Consider the following 15,181-nt stretch of genomic DNA (forward strand, 5'->3'; position numbering starts at 1 on the left):
CTATAAGTAGGAGTTTAATGTTAGATACAACACCATATTAGTAAGAATATTAACTACACACTCCTCATGTAACTACAGGTAGAAAAACCATTATTCGGAAACCTGTTATCCAGAAAGTCTGTCTCCCTTAGACTCCATTATAAGCAAATAATTTAAAATTGATTTGCGCTTTCTCTGTAATAATAAAACAGAACCTTGTATTTGATCCCAACTAGAATACAGTATAATTAATCCTTATTGGAGGCAAAACAATTCTATTGAATTCAATACATTTTTCAATATTTTTTTAGCAGAGTTAAGATATGGAGATCCACATTATGGAAAGACCCTTATCCGGAAAACCTCAGGTCCGGAGCATTCTGGGATAACAGGACCAATACCTTTATTCAGCCCTTTTAGTTTATTGGAACGTTTGCCTTTGGCCAGTAACTAACCAGCTGTTGCCTTGATCATTCTATTGTGATATTATTGATTTCATATAGGTCCACATTTGCCTTTCATTGTTTGTGCTGCATATGTTGGATATCCTTTATTCCTATGAAGTTATGACTTTGAGTTTGAATTAGATTTTTATGTTATTGCTGAGATATACACCCCCTTACAAAAAAAGGTACAGTTTTAACCAGTACCAACTTACTGTCTGAAGTACAATTTAATAGAATCATTCTGGAATGGAATCATTCTTAAATGAAACATAAAACAATGTATGCTGTTTGCTGTGCTTGTAGTATTGTTTAAAGTATGTCAGAAGCCATTTCATTTATAGATCTACAATGTAAAAAAAGCAGTAGCTCAAAGCATTTCCCTAATGATGGTGGAACCTCAATAGATCCACAAGCACCTCTCTGGAGAGATACAATCTTACTAAGATGATTAAATCTCAAAATCATTACAGTGGTACAGTCTTGTATTATGTGGGTAATACAGATAAAATATGAACACGCATATATCTATAGAAAGCATGTGTTTTACAGGGAACTCAATAGAAGAAATCTTGAATAAACAAAAATAAATGGAGCACTTTATAAATGGTAAAAAAAAAATGTTTAAAAAAAAAGAGAGAAATATTTACTGGATAAAAAACATATTGCCACAGCCATTGACGCGTTTCAGTTCATTGAGAATTGTCATCATTATGTGAAAACAGAAAGTGATTGTACATCTTAAATATCCCACATAAACAATGTATATATATATATATAGTGAATAAAGTACCCCCTGTTGTAAAATATATGGATATTATAATGTAAGTCACTGAGCAACAAGGCCAAGTGCTTTTATACAGGTCATGGAACTCCGAGGTGACTTCTAATATCCTCATATCTGACAACAGGGGGTACTGTATTTATTATAATATATAAGTCTTAAGTCATGTGACAGAAATTACATCACTAAGCTCCGATTATAACTGATGGCATCACTACTCACCGTTTATAAGGATATAATTTATAGTTTGGTCCCATGAAATGACTAAACTGTATATTATACAGTATATAGCTCGCTAGATTCACAAACATTGAGTTCAGCCTGGCTACATGATCGATTGAGTGCATCCAGATGTGTATGACCACACAAAGTCTCTGTTTGAGTGTCCTGGGAGCACTGAGGGTGGTCCAAGTTTGGGCCCCAAGCTAACTCCCATAACTGTGCAGTAATTGTTGGCTTGAGTAAAATAATGGGCTTTATTTTCCTATGATTGGGCATTGGTTGGCTGTGTTTCCCACCAGCAACACGAGTGGTTGCTAGGCACGCGGTGCCTAGCAACGGCAGACGGCTTTGGCTCTTTACAGATGCTGGGTGCACATGCACATCCACCAATACAGGAATAACCATGGGGGGGATGTTTGGTGCCACGGGCGGTTAAATAGTTCCACCTGAGGGGGACACAATCAATACAAAGATGGTGAGTAAACAGTTCCCTTCTGCCTCTTTCAGTCTGCTGTTTTTCTTTTTCTTTTTTCTCATTCTTTTGTTTTAACTTTGCCGTTGCACTGGTTGTTTTGGCCCTGGGCTGCTCTGTCTCGGCATTACCTGATTCTAACCTGGACTCACTCAGGTGATTTCTTATGTTATAGTCACTGTATTTGTTTACATGTGGGAGTAAGCCTTTGGTTGCCTAGCGACTTGTTTTGGCGCCAAAACTCCTCCTGAGTGTTTAAATAGATGTGAGGGGAGGGAGTGCAGTGTTTGTTTCTCACTCACATGTTTCTGTGTGAGACCGAGACGTCATGTAATAAACCTTTCTATTTTTGCATTTACATGTTGCTCACAATTCTTTAAATCCTAGGAGTGCTGTCCTTGTTCCAGTGCATTTTTTTGTACTAGAACCCAGGTTTTGCAAAATTGAGAACTTGTGGTACTTTATAAATGGAGAAAGAATTAAAAAATGTTTCAGTCAACATTTCAGTTTTAGGGGGGAACCTTCTTTACTTTGAGGAAGGTTCCCCTGAAATACTGAAATGTTCTTGACCTTATATATATTAAATGCAAGCACACACTTGCAGTTATGTTTGTATATACAGTATTTGGCATCAGTTCATATTTTAGTGAGGTCCTGTATTTAAAAGCGAAGTAAAGGCTAAGTCACTTGGGGGTGCCAAAACGTTAGGCGCCCCTAAGTGACTTTAATCGCTTACCTTTTACCCCCAAAGGGTATGATTTCCCACCCTTTGGTGCTTTTGCACTTTTGCCCCAGGCAGAAATGACCCCTGGTATGTACCTTTGACACATCTTTGCCTTTTGAATAGTGGATGTTGCCTGAAACTGACATCTGGGGTGTCAATAAATGACTCCTATAGCTCTTATTTATAGGGATGGAAGGAGCAGCAGTATCAGTGGTAGGCCAGTGTGCCATGGTTGGAAGCAGCTGAGGAACCTGCTAATTAAGACTTTCTATTTAATCAACCGATTTCTAATAATATAACTACTGATGCATGGCTCACTCATGAGGAAATTTAAAATAGACCTGAATATGTCAAGGTAAACAAAGATCAAGGATAGTAGATCAGTATTCTTTGGTGTTTGGCATGGTGCCAAGAGATTTATAAAAAGGTCCATTTTCAGTCTGAAAACTATAGGCCTGTTAGTTTCAGATCATTGGTAGGAAAGCTTTTGGAAGGGATAAAACGATGTACAATACATTGCATAACAACACTGTCCATTTGTTCCAGTATGTTTTGCATTATAGATCTTGCCAGACTAATATAATTGCCTTTTTTGAGGAGGAAGTGGATGTGATCTACTTAGACTTTTTATTTTTGATAGCTTTTAACCAGAAATTCTATCACTCATGTTCCAGGTGTAAATAATAGGTAAGGCTAGAAAGGAAGAGCAGTGGAGATGGAAAGAAAGAAAGAGAGGAGAAGAAAGAAAGGGGGGGAAGGAAGATACCATGTAATACCCTTTGAACTGTCAGTAAAGTATCTATATTTCACAGTGGACTATTAGTATCGGGGTTTAACACCCAAAACATCCAAATGTCGATAAATTTGTCTGTACAACCTCTTGAAATATAAACTGCTTTGTAGAGTGGCAATGTTTTATTAACTGATTCTTTCCATTCAGCTAGAGTGGAGTAGGTCTGTTCCATTTAAGTAAAATTAGTCTCCTGGCATGAAAGAGCAGCTCAGGAGGAAGCCGGAAGTGGCGAAACGCATCAGCGGTGAGAGAGGACGCAGAGGAGGAGCACTATACAGGGCAGGACTGCTGAACCCAGGAGCGACACTGCAGGTCGTGAACAGGGAAAGAAAAAGGAGCAGCCACCTGATCCATACCAGTGACTCCTGACACGCGCATCCTATACTCTGTTTGTGAGTGTATTGGGAAGTTTTATTTATATTAAAGTATTTAAGTTTTTACACATATGGCGTATGCATTTATCCCACAGTAAGTGCACAGAAGGGGAAGGGAAACGGAAAGGTCGTGGAATTAACCTAAAGTTGCTAAAGTTGGAAATTTATCTATGTGAAGTGGTTCCTAACACTGCCTGAAATTAAGAGGTGGGAAAGCAGAGAGTCGTGAGCTACAAGCAAACCAATTGGATGCCATATAAACCCAAGGGGGTCTGTTAGTAGATTGACAATCGGAAAGGGATATCACAACTGGGTGATATAAGTAAAAGTCATCACTGGTGTTAAAAAGCACATGAGAGTGCACATTTTTTTTCTTTTCTTTTCTTTCTTCTTTTCCTCATAAGACCTCTGTAACATTCAAGTTAGAATGGAACCAGTGTGCGACCGCTGTATACAAAATCTGACTCCTACAGTATAACAGGAACTCCCAGCTCTTCCCGGTGTTCACCGACGCCCTTTTGGGGCCCCGGACTTTCTGCTGCGGTCCAAGCTGGGGTCCTGCAAACTTTCAGAGTTCAGACGAGATGCGAGGTACAGGCAAGGCAAAGGCAGAACGTAGTCGGGGTACAGGCACAAGTCGGGGCTGGCAGCAATATTCGTAGTCGGGGTACAGGCAAACGGTCAAGGCAGGTAGCAAGTATCGTGGTCAGGGTCAGGCAAAGGTCAAATCCGGAAACAGCAAACAAAATGCAAGAGCAGGTACTGTAGATAACAGAAGCCAGCTTGGGCAATGAAAACAATGAAGGAAGGGGTTTAAATAGCCGAATTTGGCGCCAAAAATCAAAGGAACCGGAAACCTAAAAAACCTACACAAAGATGGCGCCTAATGCTTCAGGGCGCGCGACTGCGCATGTCCGCGCGTCATCGCGCATGCGCAGTAACGCCGCGCCGTCCCTGCCGAACCCGGAAGTGCGGGCCCTTAATAGAGCGCGTCCTAAGGTAGGGGAACGCGCCGGTCCGGCAGAGCGCCTAACAACCTCATCGCTAAGTCTAAAGCAGAAGAGGGTACTTTATTTGACCTGGGACACGAGCATACACTGAAAATTGCTCTTATTTATATTTATGAAAGAGCAGCACCTGGAGAAATATGCTGCTCTCTTTAGCAGTGACAGTGCCAGTAGTAGGTCCAAGTAGTACCGTATCTGGGCTCGGTTCTACAATCGGAACCATGATCCTAGTAAAAACAGCAAATATCTGGGTCCAGTATTCACTAATTTTAACTAATCTGGGGCATGTATCTACTTTGCTGGGATCAATCCGTTTTAAATGTTCTGGAGTAATATTGGATCGATGGATACATTTAATTTGCATAAGTTGGTCTTTAGCTGCCATTAGAGGTGGGAGAAGATGTTGCAGTATGTCCACTTATTTTTGCATGGGACTTGTCTCTTATTATTTGATAGCATGAGCAGCTGGTAAATAGCGGAGAGTGGTTTGGATAGGTTTAGGAGTTTTCTTTTTATGTTCCGAGGCTTCAATCCTGGGTAGAGATGTAGCGAACTGTTCGCCGGCGAACTAATTCGCGCGAACATCGGGTGTTCGCAGTCCGCAAATTCGCGAACTTTTCGTGATGTTCGCAATTTGGGTTCGCCGGCACCGAAAAAATCGCAAAACTTACGATAACTTTACAAATGCTCCGAAAAAGTCGCAAAACTTACGATAACGTTACGAATGCTCCGAAAAAGTCGCAAAACTTACGATAACGTTACGAATGCTCCGAAAAAGTCGCAAAACTTACAATAACGTTACGAATGATCTGAAAAAGTCGCAAAACTTACGATAACGTTACGAATGATCCGAAAAAGTCGCAAAACTTACGATAACGTTACGAAAGCTCTGAAAAAGTCGCAAAACTTACGATAACGTTACGAATGATCCGAAAAAGTCGCAAAACTTACGATAACGTTACTAAAGCTCCGAAAAAGTCGCAAAACTTACGATAACTTTACGAAAGCGCCGGAAAATACGAAAAAGTCGCAAAATTACCGATCATTTCAAAAAACGCCGTGTGTCAATTTTTCAGAGGTTTTTGCCCTTGATCCCCCTCCTGCATGCCACTGTCCAGGTCGTGGCACCCTTTAAACAACTTTAAAATCAGTTTTCTGGGCAGAAATGGCTTTTCTAAAAGTTCGCGAACTTTTTTTTTGAGGTTCGCTACATCCCTAATCCTGGGTCCTGTGTTAGAGAATTGACTATGCGTTGCATGTTGTAATTGATAGTATTGGAAACATACATTAGGGGGCCCATTCGCTAAAGTCCACATTTGTGGGCTTAAATTCACAATATGGGAAAAATTTGGAGTAAACACGTTAATTTCTGATGTTCTAAAATGTCACGAAAATGCTTTTAATGGTTGTACAAAAATATCGATATTGCCTTCCGAAAGTCACAACATTTTTTGTAAACGGCGCGAAAGCCTTTCTTTGAAACCTTCAATGCATGATGTGGGAAGCCTCCCATAGGACTCAATGGCACTCTGCAGCTCCAACCCGGCCCAAGGAAAGTCTCCCATAGGGCTCAATGGCACTCTGCAGCTCCAACCCGGCCCAAGGAAAGTCTCCCATAGGGCTCAATGGCACTCTGCAGCTCCAACCTGGCCCAAGGAAAGTCTCCCATAGGGCTCAATGGCACTCTGCAGCTCCAACCCGGCCCAAGGAAAGTCTCCCATAGGGCTCAATGGCACTCTGCAGCTCCAACCCGGCCCAAGGAAAGTCTCCCATAGGGCTCAATGGCACTCTGCAGCTCCAACCCGGCCCAAGGAAAGTCTCCCATAAGGCTCAATGGCACTCTGCAGCTCCAACCCGGCCCAAGGAAAGTCTCCCATAGGGCTCAATGGCACTCTGCAGCTCCAACCCAGCCCAAGGAAAGTCTCCCATAGGGCTCAATGGCACTCTGCAGCTCCAACCCAGCCTAAGGATAGTCTCCCATAGGGCTCAATGGCACTCTGCAGCTCAAACCCGGCCCAAGGAAAGTCTCCCATAGGGCTCAATGGCACTCTGCAGCTCCAACCCGGCCCAAGGAAAGTCTCCCATAGGGCTCAATGGCACTCTGCAGCTCCAACCCGGCCCAAGGAAAGTCTCCCATAGGGCTCAATGGCACTCTGCAGCTCCAACCCGGCCCAAGGAAAGTCTCCCATAGGGCTCAATGGCACTCTGCAGCTCCAACCCGGCCCAAGGAAAGTCACCCATAGGGCTCAATGGCACTCTGCAGCTCCAACCCGGCCCAAGGAAAGTCACCCATAGGGCTCAATGGCACTCTGCAGCTCCAACCTGGCCCAAGGAAAGTCACCCATAGGGCTCAATGGCACTCTGCAGCTCCAACAAGGCCCAAGGAAAGTCTCCCATAGGGCTCAATGGCACTCTGCAGCTCCAACCCAGCCTAAGGATAGTCTCCCATAGGGCTCAATGGCACTCTGCAGCTCAAACCCGGCCCAAGGAAAGTCTCCCATAGGGCTCAATGGCACTCTGCAGCTCCAACCCGGCCCAAGGAAAGTTTCCCATAGGGCTCAATGGCACTCTGGAGCTCCAACCTGGCCCAAGGAGAGTCTCCCATAGGGCTCAATGGCACTCTACCAAAGCTTGAATTAATTCTGAAATGTTCATAGTCTTTGCGAAAAGTATGACTTTTTCGTGGGAGTTAACGAAATCCACGAAAAAGTTGTGGAATTTTAACGAAATTATTGTGGACATTACAAAATGTTCTGTAACTAACAATTTTTCTCATAACTACTTAATCGTGGTTTAGTGAATGGGCCCCTAGGTGTTATGGTCCCAGCGATGTTTAGTTGGTTAAGCATTATCATTTGCCTTTGGAACAAATCTTTTTGTCCTTGTCCTGCCCACCACTGCTAGTCTGGTATTCCTTGGAAATGTGGCAATTTCAGATTTTTCTATATTGGATTATGTGGGGAGAATATCTCCTCTCCCGTTGGGTGTAGAAACTTCTGGGCTACTGACCAAGCCTTTAAAGTGATAGACATTGACTATAGATTGGTGTGCCTCCTTACCTCTATATGGTAAGACTCTTATGTTTCCATGGAACCCAGTATACAGTACCTGTAGATGCCTCCAGTACCGTGGCAGGGTTGGAGCAAGCTGACTCATACCACCATCTGATAGTAACTAATATTGCCGCCAAATAATATTCAGTAAAGCTAGACCTCCTGCATGTTGGTCTTTGTAATGTTGTCATCTTTTAGTTCCATATGAATGAGATGAGTAGGGAGTTCAGGTGTTTAAAAAGGATTAAGGGAGCCAACTAGGGGTATTCCTAAACACATATTGACATTTGGGTAAATACTTCATTTTGACAAGATTAATGCGACTTAGAAGCCATAATGGGATATGTGCCCACTGCATTAGTTTGGTAGTCATATCTGTCACAGTCGGGTCTACATTATTTTTCTTATAATCCTTCACACCTAGGGTCACTGTCATTCCCAAATATTAGAATTGGTCTACCCACAAGAGGGAGTAGGCCTAGTTCAATGTGTGGGATTCTTATCTTTGACCAGATCAATGTCATCCATAAACCACAATTGCAGTATTCTCTATGACAGCGGGCTTCATCTTTAAGCTTTTTTTTTTGGGGGGGGGAGTATTCTCTGCTGCCTTTCTCCCCCTAAAGGCAGTGAAGCCACAAGTGCCAAGGGACCTGTTGCAGAAAATACGCACAGTACGAACAAATACAATTTTTTTGTATTTCGGACCTGTCGTACTTTGATAAATGTGTGCATTTTAGAGCACACATGGGTGCATTTGCAGATGAGCCCTATGGTCATTATCATTTATCTGGCTTGTTGTACAGCTGCAAACCCCTAGAAATAATTTACATGAAGATATTCACTAAAATGTTATTCATTTGGGTGTTCATCACTGTGTGCGCAATACTGGTACAGTTCACCGTATGAGTCCACAATGCAAATGTTAACAGTTGTGATCAATCCAACTTGTTCTTGATTATCAATACAGGTACAAGCTGAAGCACATGATTAATAAAGCACACATTCTAGTGAATGGCATTTTGCAGGCATATAGTTTTATTCATTTTTGTTAACAGCACTGCCCCCGCTGATCATCAATGACTCCTTTTGATTTTTGTTTTGTTGGAAATTTGTTGTTTAAAATCCTTGTTCCGAAATGTGTATATAAAAGGGTTGATTAATGGTATCAAGGCAGTGTAGAGCAGGGAAAATGGTTTAGATAAAGTGGATGAATACTGAGATGTAGGCCTCATATAAGTAATCAGTGTTGCGCCGTAGAAGAGACTGACCACAGTGAGGTGGGAGGTACAAGTAGAGAAAGCTTTCTTCCTTCCTGTAGCAGAATGGATCTTTATAATAGTGGAAATGATGTAGGTATAAGAGGCCACTGTAAGTGCGAATGCAGGAAGTCCCACCAATGAGCCCAAAACATATGTCAACAACTGAATAGAAAAAGTGTTTGCACAAGACAGTGTTAATAATATGGAAGGATCACAGAAGAAATGGTCTATTGCCTGTGATCTGCAGAAAGGTAAATGGGATATGAGCACAGTGTGTGACATTGGTTCTGCAAGACTGAACATCCAGCAAGTTATGACCAATATAACACAGACCCTTCTGTTCATCACAATCAAGTACCTCAAAGGATTACAAATAGCAACATAGCGGTCATATGCCATGACAGTCAATGAGACAAATTCAGCACATGTCAAAGACAAAAAGAAGTGTAACTGGGTCATGCAGCCACCAAAAGAAATTGTATTGTCCCCTCTTAAGAGCATAGAAAGAAGTTTAGGCTGAGAAACAGAAGAAGCACAGAGATCTAAAAATGCAAGATTGCACAGGAAGAAGTACATAGGAAAGCTCAATAAAGAGGTTTGGTAAATCACTATTAGGATAAGAATATTTCCCTGTAAAGTAAGAAGATAGATCAGGAGAAACAGGCAGAACAATGGGATCTGTATGTCTGGGTAATCTGAGAAACCCTGGAGAATGAATCCACTGCTGCTGCTTTGGTTCTCAGCTGGCATAGTTATTGTGGCTCTTGGCCTACATAAGGGAAAATATGAGAGATAAAGCAGAAACTAAATATAACAAGGCCATAGGTAAAATGAAATATACAAACAAAGAAAAAGAGTAACGCTGGTGGTAGGAGAAAAGTTAACACAATTATAAACTGATGTACAATTTAATTGAAGTAGCTTGTTGGAACACACTTTCTGCTGATGTTGTAAAAATAGCTACAAGAGAAGGTTTAATGTTGGATATGACCCCTGATTATTAAGACTACAAATCCAATTAAACTAAACAGGCTATGTTGTTACATGGAAACATTTTTTCCTTTGGCCAATAATTAATCAAATCTTGTCTTGATCAAATTGTTATGATTTCACTAATAACATTTGGTTTCACACTTACAGTTTGTGCTGTATAGTATATGTAGGTAAAGGTGTTGTACCGGTTAGCCAGTTAAAAGATTATAGGGTAAAACTATTGATTTGAAACATAACAAAAGTGGTGTAATGGTGATACTTTTGTTGGCTAGGATTATCATCTTCCACTTTTGTTATGTTCCATATCAATTGTTTTACCCTACATAGGATATCCTATTAGCATTCTGCATCTTGACTTTTATCACATATTTCTAACATGTATGATACATGTCTTAAGATACTTTCTTAGATTGTAATCTATTTCCTGGAATGCTAGAGACCTGGGTTTCCTGGATAAGGCATATTTCTGTAAGTTGGATCAACATACCTTAAGAACTTAAGAAGCTTAGTTAATTATTATGGATACAAATTAGTATTATTTGCTTAAAATATAGTTTATGGGGCATTGCCTTCCAATGATTATCTTACCTGTAGTTGCAGAATTTTTAGTGATTGAACTGCTCTTTTCTTTTCTCAGAAGTTTCAAACAAAGGCAACATGGAATATCTGCAGGACATTGTGGGTTTTTTTTCATATGAATTCATTTCTAGCCATGATTGATTTTCTTTTCTAAATAAGTCCCGGGAAGTCCTGGATGCCTGAATGCTGAAGTCCTTCAATTTATGCCATTCATATGTAGTTTCATATATTTTAAAAGTTATTTGAGGGTCCAAATCAACCTTTGCTTTTGCTTAGATGGGTCTGCAAAACAAAAACTCAATGTGAAAGACAACTTGCATCTTAATTATGCGTTCTCTAAAAATCTACTTTCTTTTATAGATCAAGATATGAATTCAATTCTTTTTATAGATATTTATATCAGATACCCCCTAAAAAAAAACCTGAGTATTTAATAAACTTATTCTGAAAATGAATAAAATCACAGAGAGTATCTGTTTGACAATGCTTGGTAGTATTTCAGAAGCCATACAATTTATAGAGGTACGATAAAAAAAGCAGTAGCTTAAAGCAGTTCCCTAATGGTTGAGGAACCTCAAGAGATCCACAAAACCACAATCTGGAGAGTTCAGCTCTTACTAAGATGAAACACTCATTACAGTGGTACAGTCTTAAAAAAAACATAAATTACTGTTTTCAACTTGTGTTTATCAATAGTTCATTACTATTTCTTGCTGTCCAAAATGCTGGCCAGGCAGCATTTCCTCCACCCACTATCTTCTCCATTGACTGTGTCGGCCAGAAGCTGAAAGATGCTGAACTTTATTGTAATGTGCTGATTATTTAACCCCCCTCCAGTAGGTAGTGGTGCGAGAAGGATACCTTCTTTCACAAGACCTACTGTATTTGTTTATCTGTTCTTTTTCTTCTCTTTACCAACCATTAGCAATGAGCACATTTTTTCAGCAGGCATGGATTTGCAGCGAATTTCCGCATTTCCCCATTGGGTAACTTCAGCGAAAATCTACCACAAAAAAATTTGTTGCGTGTCAAAATAGTTGTTGTCGCGTCAACATGCATGGTTGCATCAAAATGGGCATGGTCGTGTAAAAATAGGCAAGTCAAAACTTCGTGCAATATACGCATTTCACATATTTTTTTAACACATTTTACAGCGAAGTGAAATGGGACAGATTCGCTCATCACTACCAACCATATCATTAATATGACCAATGAGCAGCTGTTGCAGATAGTGATAAGCAAAATGTTTTTTCCAGGCATGGATTCGCAGCGAATTTCCGCATTTCGACATTGGCGAATTGTTAGCCAATGCCGAAAACTTAACGAAAATCTGCTGTGAAAAAGTTTGATGCGCGTCAAAAAAAGACACACGGGACAAAAAATATGTGTGACAAACGTGTTTTCTTAGCGTTTCGTGACTTCTTCAGCGAAGCAAAACGGGACAGATTTGCTCATCACTAGTCGCAATGTTTTCAAGGACTTGTAGGTTTTATCTTTCAGTTTATCTACTTGTTTGCCTGTACGGGTTAATTAAAATTAAGGCCCATGGCATTAGGGTTCATCTGACACCTTTCTATGTGAATTCAGTAGGTGAATTATTATTTAATAGTGTTTAGAACACTGACTGGGGTAGTCAAAAGGTCCTTTGTGCCAGACACGTATATCTCTCCTGCTGGCAATTTTTCCTCTAAAAATCTTTTCTCTTTTGGTTCTGGATTGGTTAGGGATTTGTACTGTACCCTACTTTGCTTTCTGTCATTCCTTTCTGTTGCCTGACCTGCCAATGTTTTTTTCTTTTGGAAAGTCTGCCTCTCTTTCTGCTCTCTCTGATGCTACAGGTATGTCCTCCCTATTATGTAGACATGACTGTTGTTTATATGTAACTTTCTACTTTGTAAATTGTACAGCTTTGGTACAATTCTAACAGATAAGAAATAAAGTATAAATCACTGTAACATTACTAAATTAAAAGGCTTTCTAATAGTATCTGCTTAATACTATCTGCCATTGGATAATCCCATATTAAAACCCTCTCACTTTGGATAATAAGATCTATTCATACACAGCCAATGAACCGACAGAGTTGTGGCTTTTTTTCACAAATAGTGATGAGAGAATCTGTCCAGTTTCACTTTTTTTTTTGCAGCCTTTTGGTGCTTTTTCAAGGCAAATCCTGGTGAAAAATTTCGCTCATCACTAGTTACAAGCTTCTCTTTTTTTCTTTTATTTTTATATAAGAAAAATCCATACATTTGATTAGGGAAACAAAACAATAATAAAAAATTAACTTATCAATTAAAAGTCAGTTAAGGGCCGTGAAAGACGCAATCTCCCCGAAATGCCATCCCACCGGCTAGAATGTAAATCGGCAGTGGAATGGCAAACGCAGCACGGCAATTTCCCAAATTGCCTAAGTTGCCTTGAGAGGAAACCCACGTATGCCATCCCACCAGCGATTTACATTCTAGCCGGTGGGATGGCATTTCGGTGACTAATCTCCCCGTCTGTCACAGCTTTAAAAGTTACTTGTGCAAAAAGTATAATAGTTATATAATAGCAAAATAATGAATCTTTGGAACAGTAGAATTTCATTAACCTTTTCCTTTCTCTTTTTTTTCTGGTTATACAGGTATAGGACCTGTTGCCCATAATGCTCGGGACCTGGGGCTTTACGGATAAGGGATCTTTCTCTAATTTGGAGCTCCATACCTTAAATCTTCTAAAAAATCATTTAAACATCATTTAAACCCAATAGGATTGTTCTGCCCCCAATAAGGGGTAATTATATCTTAGTTGGGATCAAGTACAGGTACTGTTTTATTATTACAGAGAAAAAGGAATCATTTAACCATTAAATAAACCCAATAGGGCTGTTCTGCCCCAATAAGGGGTAATTATATCTTAGTTTGGGATCAAGTACAGGTACTGTTTTATTATTACAGAGAAAAGGGAATCATTTAACCATTAAATAAACCCAATAGGACTGTTCTGCCCCCAATAAGGGGTAATTATATCTTAGTTGGGATCAAGTACAGGTACTGTTTTATTATTACAGAGAAAAGGGAATCATTTAACCATTAAATAAACCCAATACGGGGTAATTACATCTTAGTTGGGATCAAGTACAGGTACAGGTATAGGACCCATTATCCAGAATGCTCGGGACCAAGGGTATTCCGGATAAGGGGTCTTTCCGTAATTTGGATCTCAATACCTTAAGTCTACAAAAAAATCAATAAAACATTAATTAAACCCAATAGGATTGTTTTGCACCCAATAAGGATTCATTATATCTTAGTTGGGATCAGTTACAAGGTTCTGTTTTATTTCTACATAGAAAAAGGAAATCAGTTTTAAAATGAATTATTTGATTGAAATGGAGTCTATGGGAGACGGGCATTCCATAATTTGGAGCTTTCTGGATAATGGGTTTCCGGATAAGGGGTCCGATACCGGTACTGTTTTATTATTACAGAGAAAAGGGAATCATTTAACCATTAAATAAACCCAATAGGACTGTTCTGCCCCCAATTAGGGGTAATTATATCTTAGTTGGGATCAAGTACAGGTACTGTTTTATTATTACAGAGAAAAGGGAATCATTTAACCATTAAATAAACCCAATACGGGGTAATTACATCTTAGTTGGGATCAAGTACAGGTACTGTTTTATTATTACAGAGAAAAGGGAATCATTTAACCATTAAATAAACCCAATACGGGGTAATTACATCTTAGTTGGGATCAAGTACAGGTACTGTTTTATTATTACAGAGAAAAGGGAATCATTTAACCATTAAATAAACCCAATAGGGCTGTTCTGCCCCCAATAAGGGGTAATTATATCTTAGTTGGGATCAAGTACAGGTACTGTTTTATTATTACAGAGAAAAGGCAATCATTTTTAAAAATTAGAATTATTTGCATATAATGGTGTCTGGGATGAGAGATGGCCTTTCCGTAATTCGGAACTTTCTGGATAATGGGTTTCCAGATAAGGGATTCTATACTGTAGTATAAATATTTTTCATTTGAAAGTAAATATGAAGCAGTTTTAGATATGATCATATATATATATACTTAATTGGTAGCTTTATTTGTGCATAGGCGCTAGATATTGCTTCACTTGGGGGGGGGGGGGCATTTATTAATGTTTAAAAACCTGATTTTGTACTACAAAATGTGGGTTTTTTCATGATTTATTATGCAACAAAACCATAAAATACACCATCTAAAACCTGTTGAGATCATGTAAAGTCAATAGCAGATGTCCCTTACAACGGGAAGATCTTTCTTCATGGTTTTAGATCAACAAAGGTTGTGGTTTGTGTGACAAATCAAAACAGTTGAGTGGTTTTGAATTTTTTCATTTGTGCTTTTTTAAAACAAAACCAAAAAAATTGGCATCTAAAAGCTGCTGAGTTTATGTTGAAGTCAATGGGAGGTGTAATTTAAAAATTCAAGCTATTTTTCAATGTGAGCTTTGGTAGATTCAG

The 15,181-nt window shown here is 39.6% G+C and overlaps 1 protein-coding gene across 1 annotated transcript; it reads right to left on the minus strand.

The window, feature by feature from the left end:
• Positions 1–8,927: 8,927 nt before the first annotated feature.
• On the minus strand, positions 8,928–9,863 carry LOC116406807 (olfactory receptor 6Y1-like). The gene has a single exon (XM_031891719.1). The coding sequence runs from the start codon at positions 9,861–9,863 to the stop codon at positions 8,928–8,930; it is 936 nt and encodes a 311-aa protein (XP_031747579.1).
• Between the last annotated feature and the right edge of the window lie 5,318 nt (positions 9,864–15,181).

The sequence above is a fragment of the Xenopus tropicalis genome, chromosome 8 (assembly GCF_000004195.4).
Source record: "Xenopus tropicalis strain Nigerian chromosome 8, UCB_Xtro_10.0, whole genome shotgun sequence".
Lineage (NCBI taxonomy): Eukaryota > Metazoa > Chordata > Amphibia > Anura > Pipidae > Xenopus > Xenopus tropicalis.

Excerpts from the sequence above, each read along its gene's own strand:
- LOC116406807 (XM_031891719.1), bottom strand. The coding sequence starts at position 9,863 with ATGCCAGCTGAGAACCAAAGCAGCAGCAGTGGATTCATTCTCCAGGGT.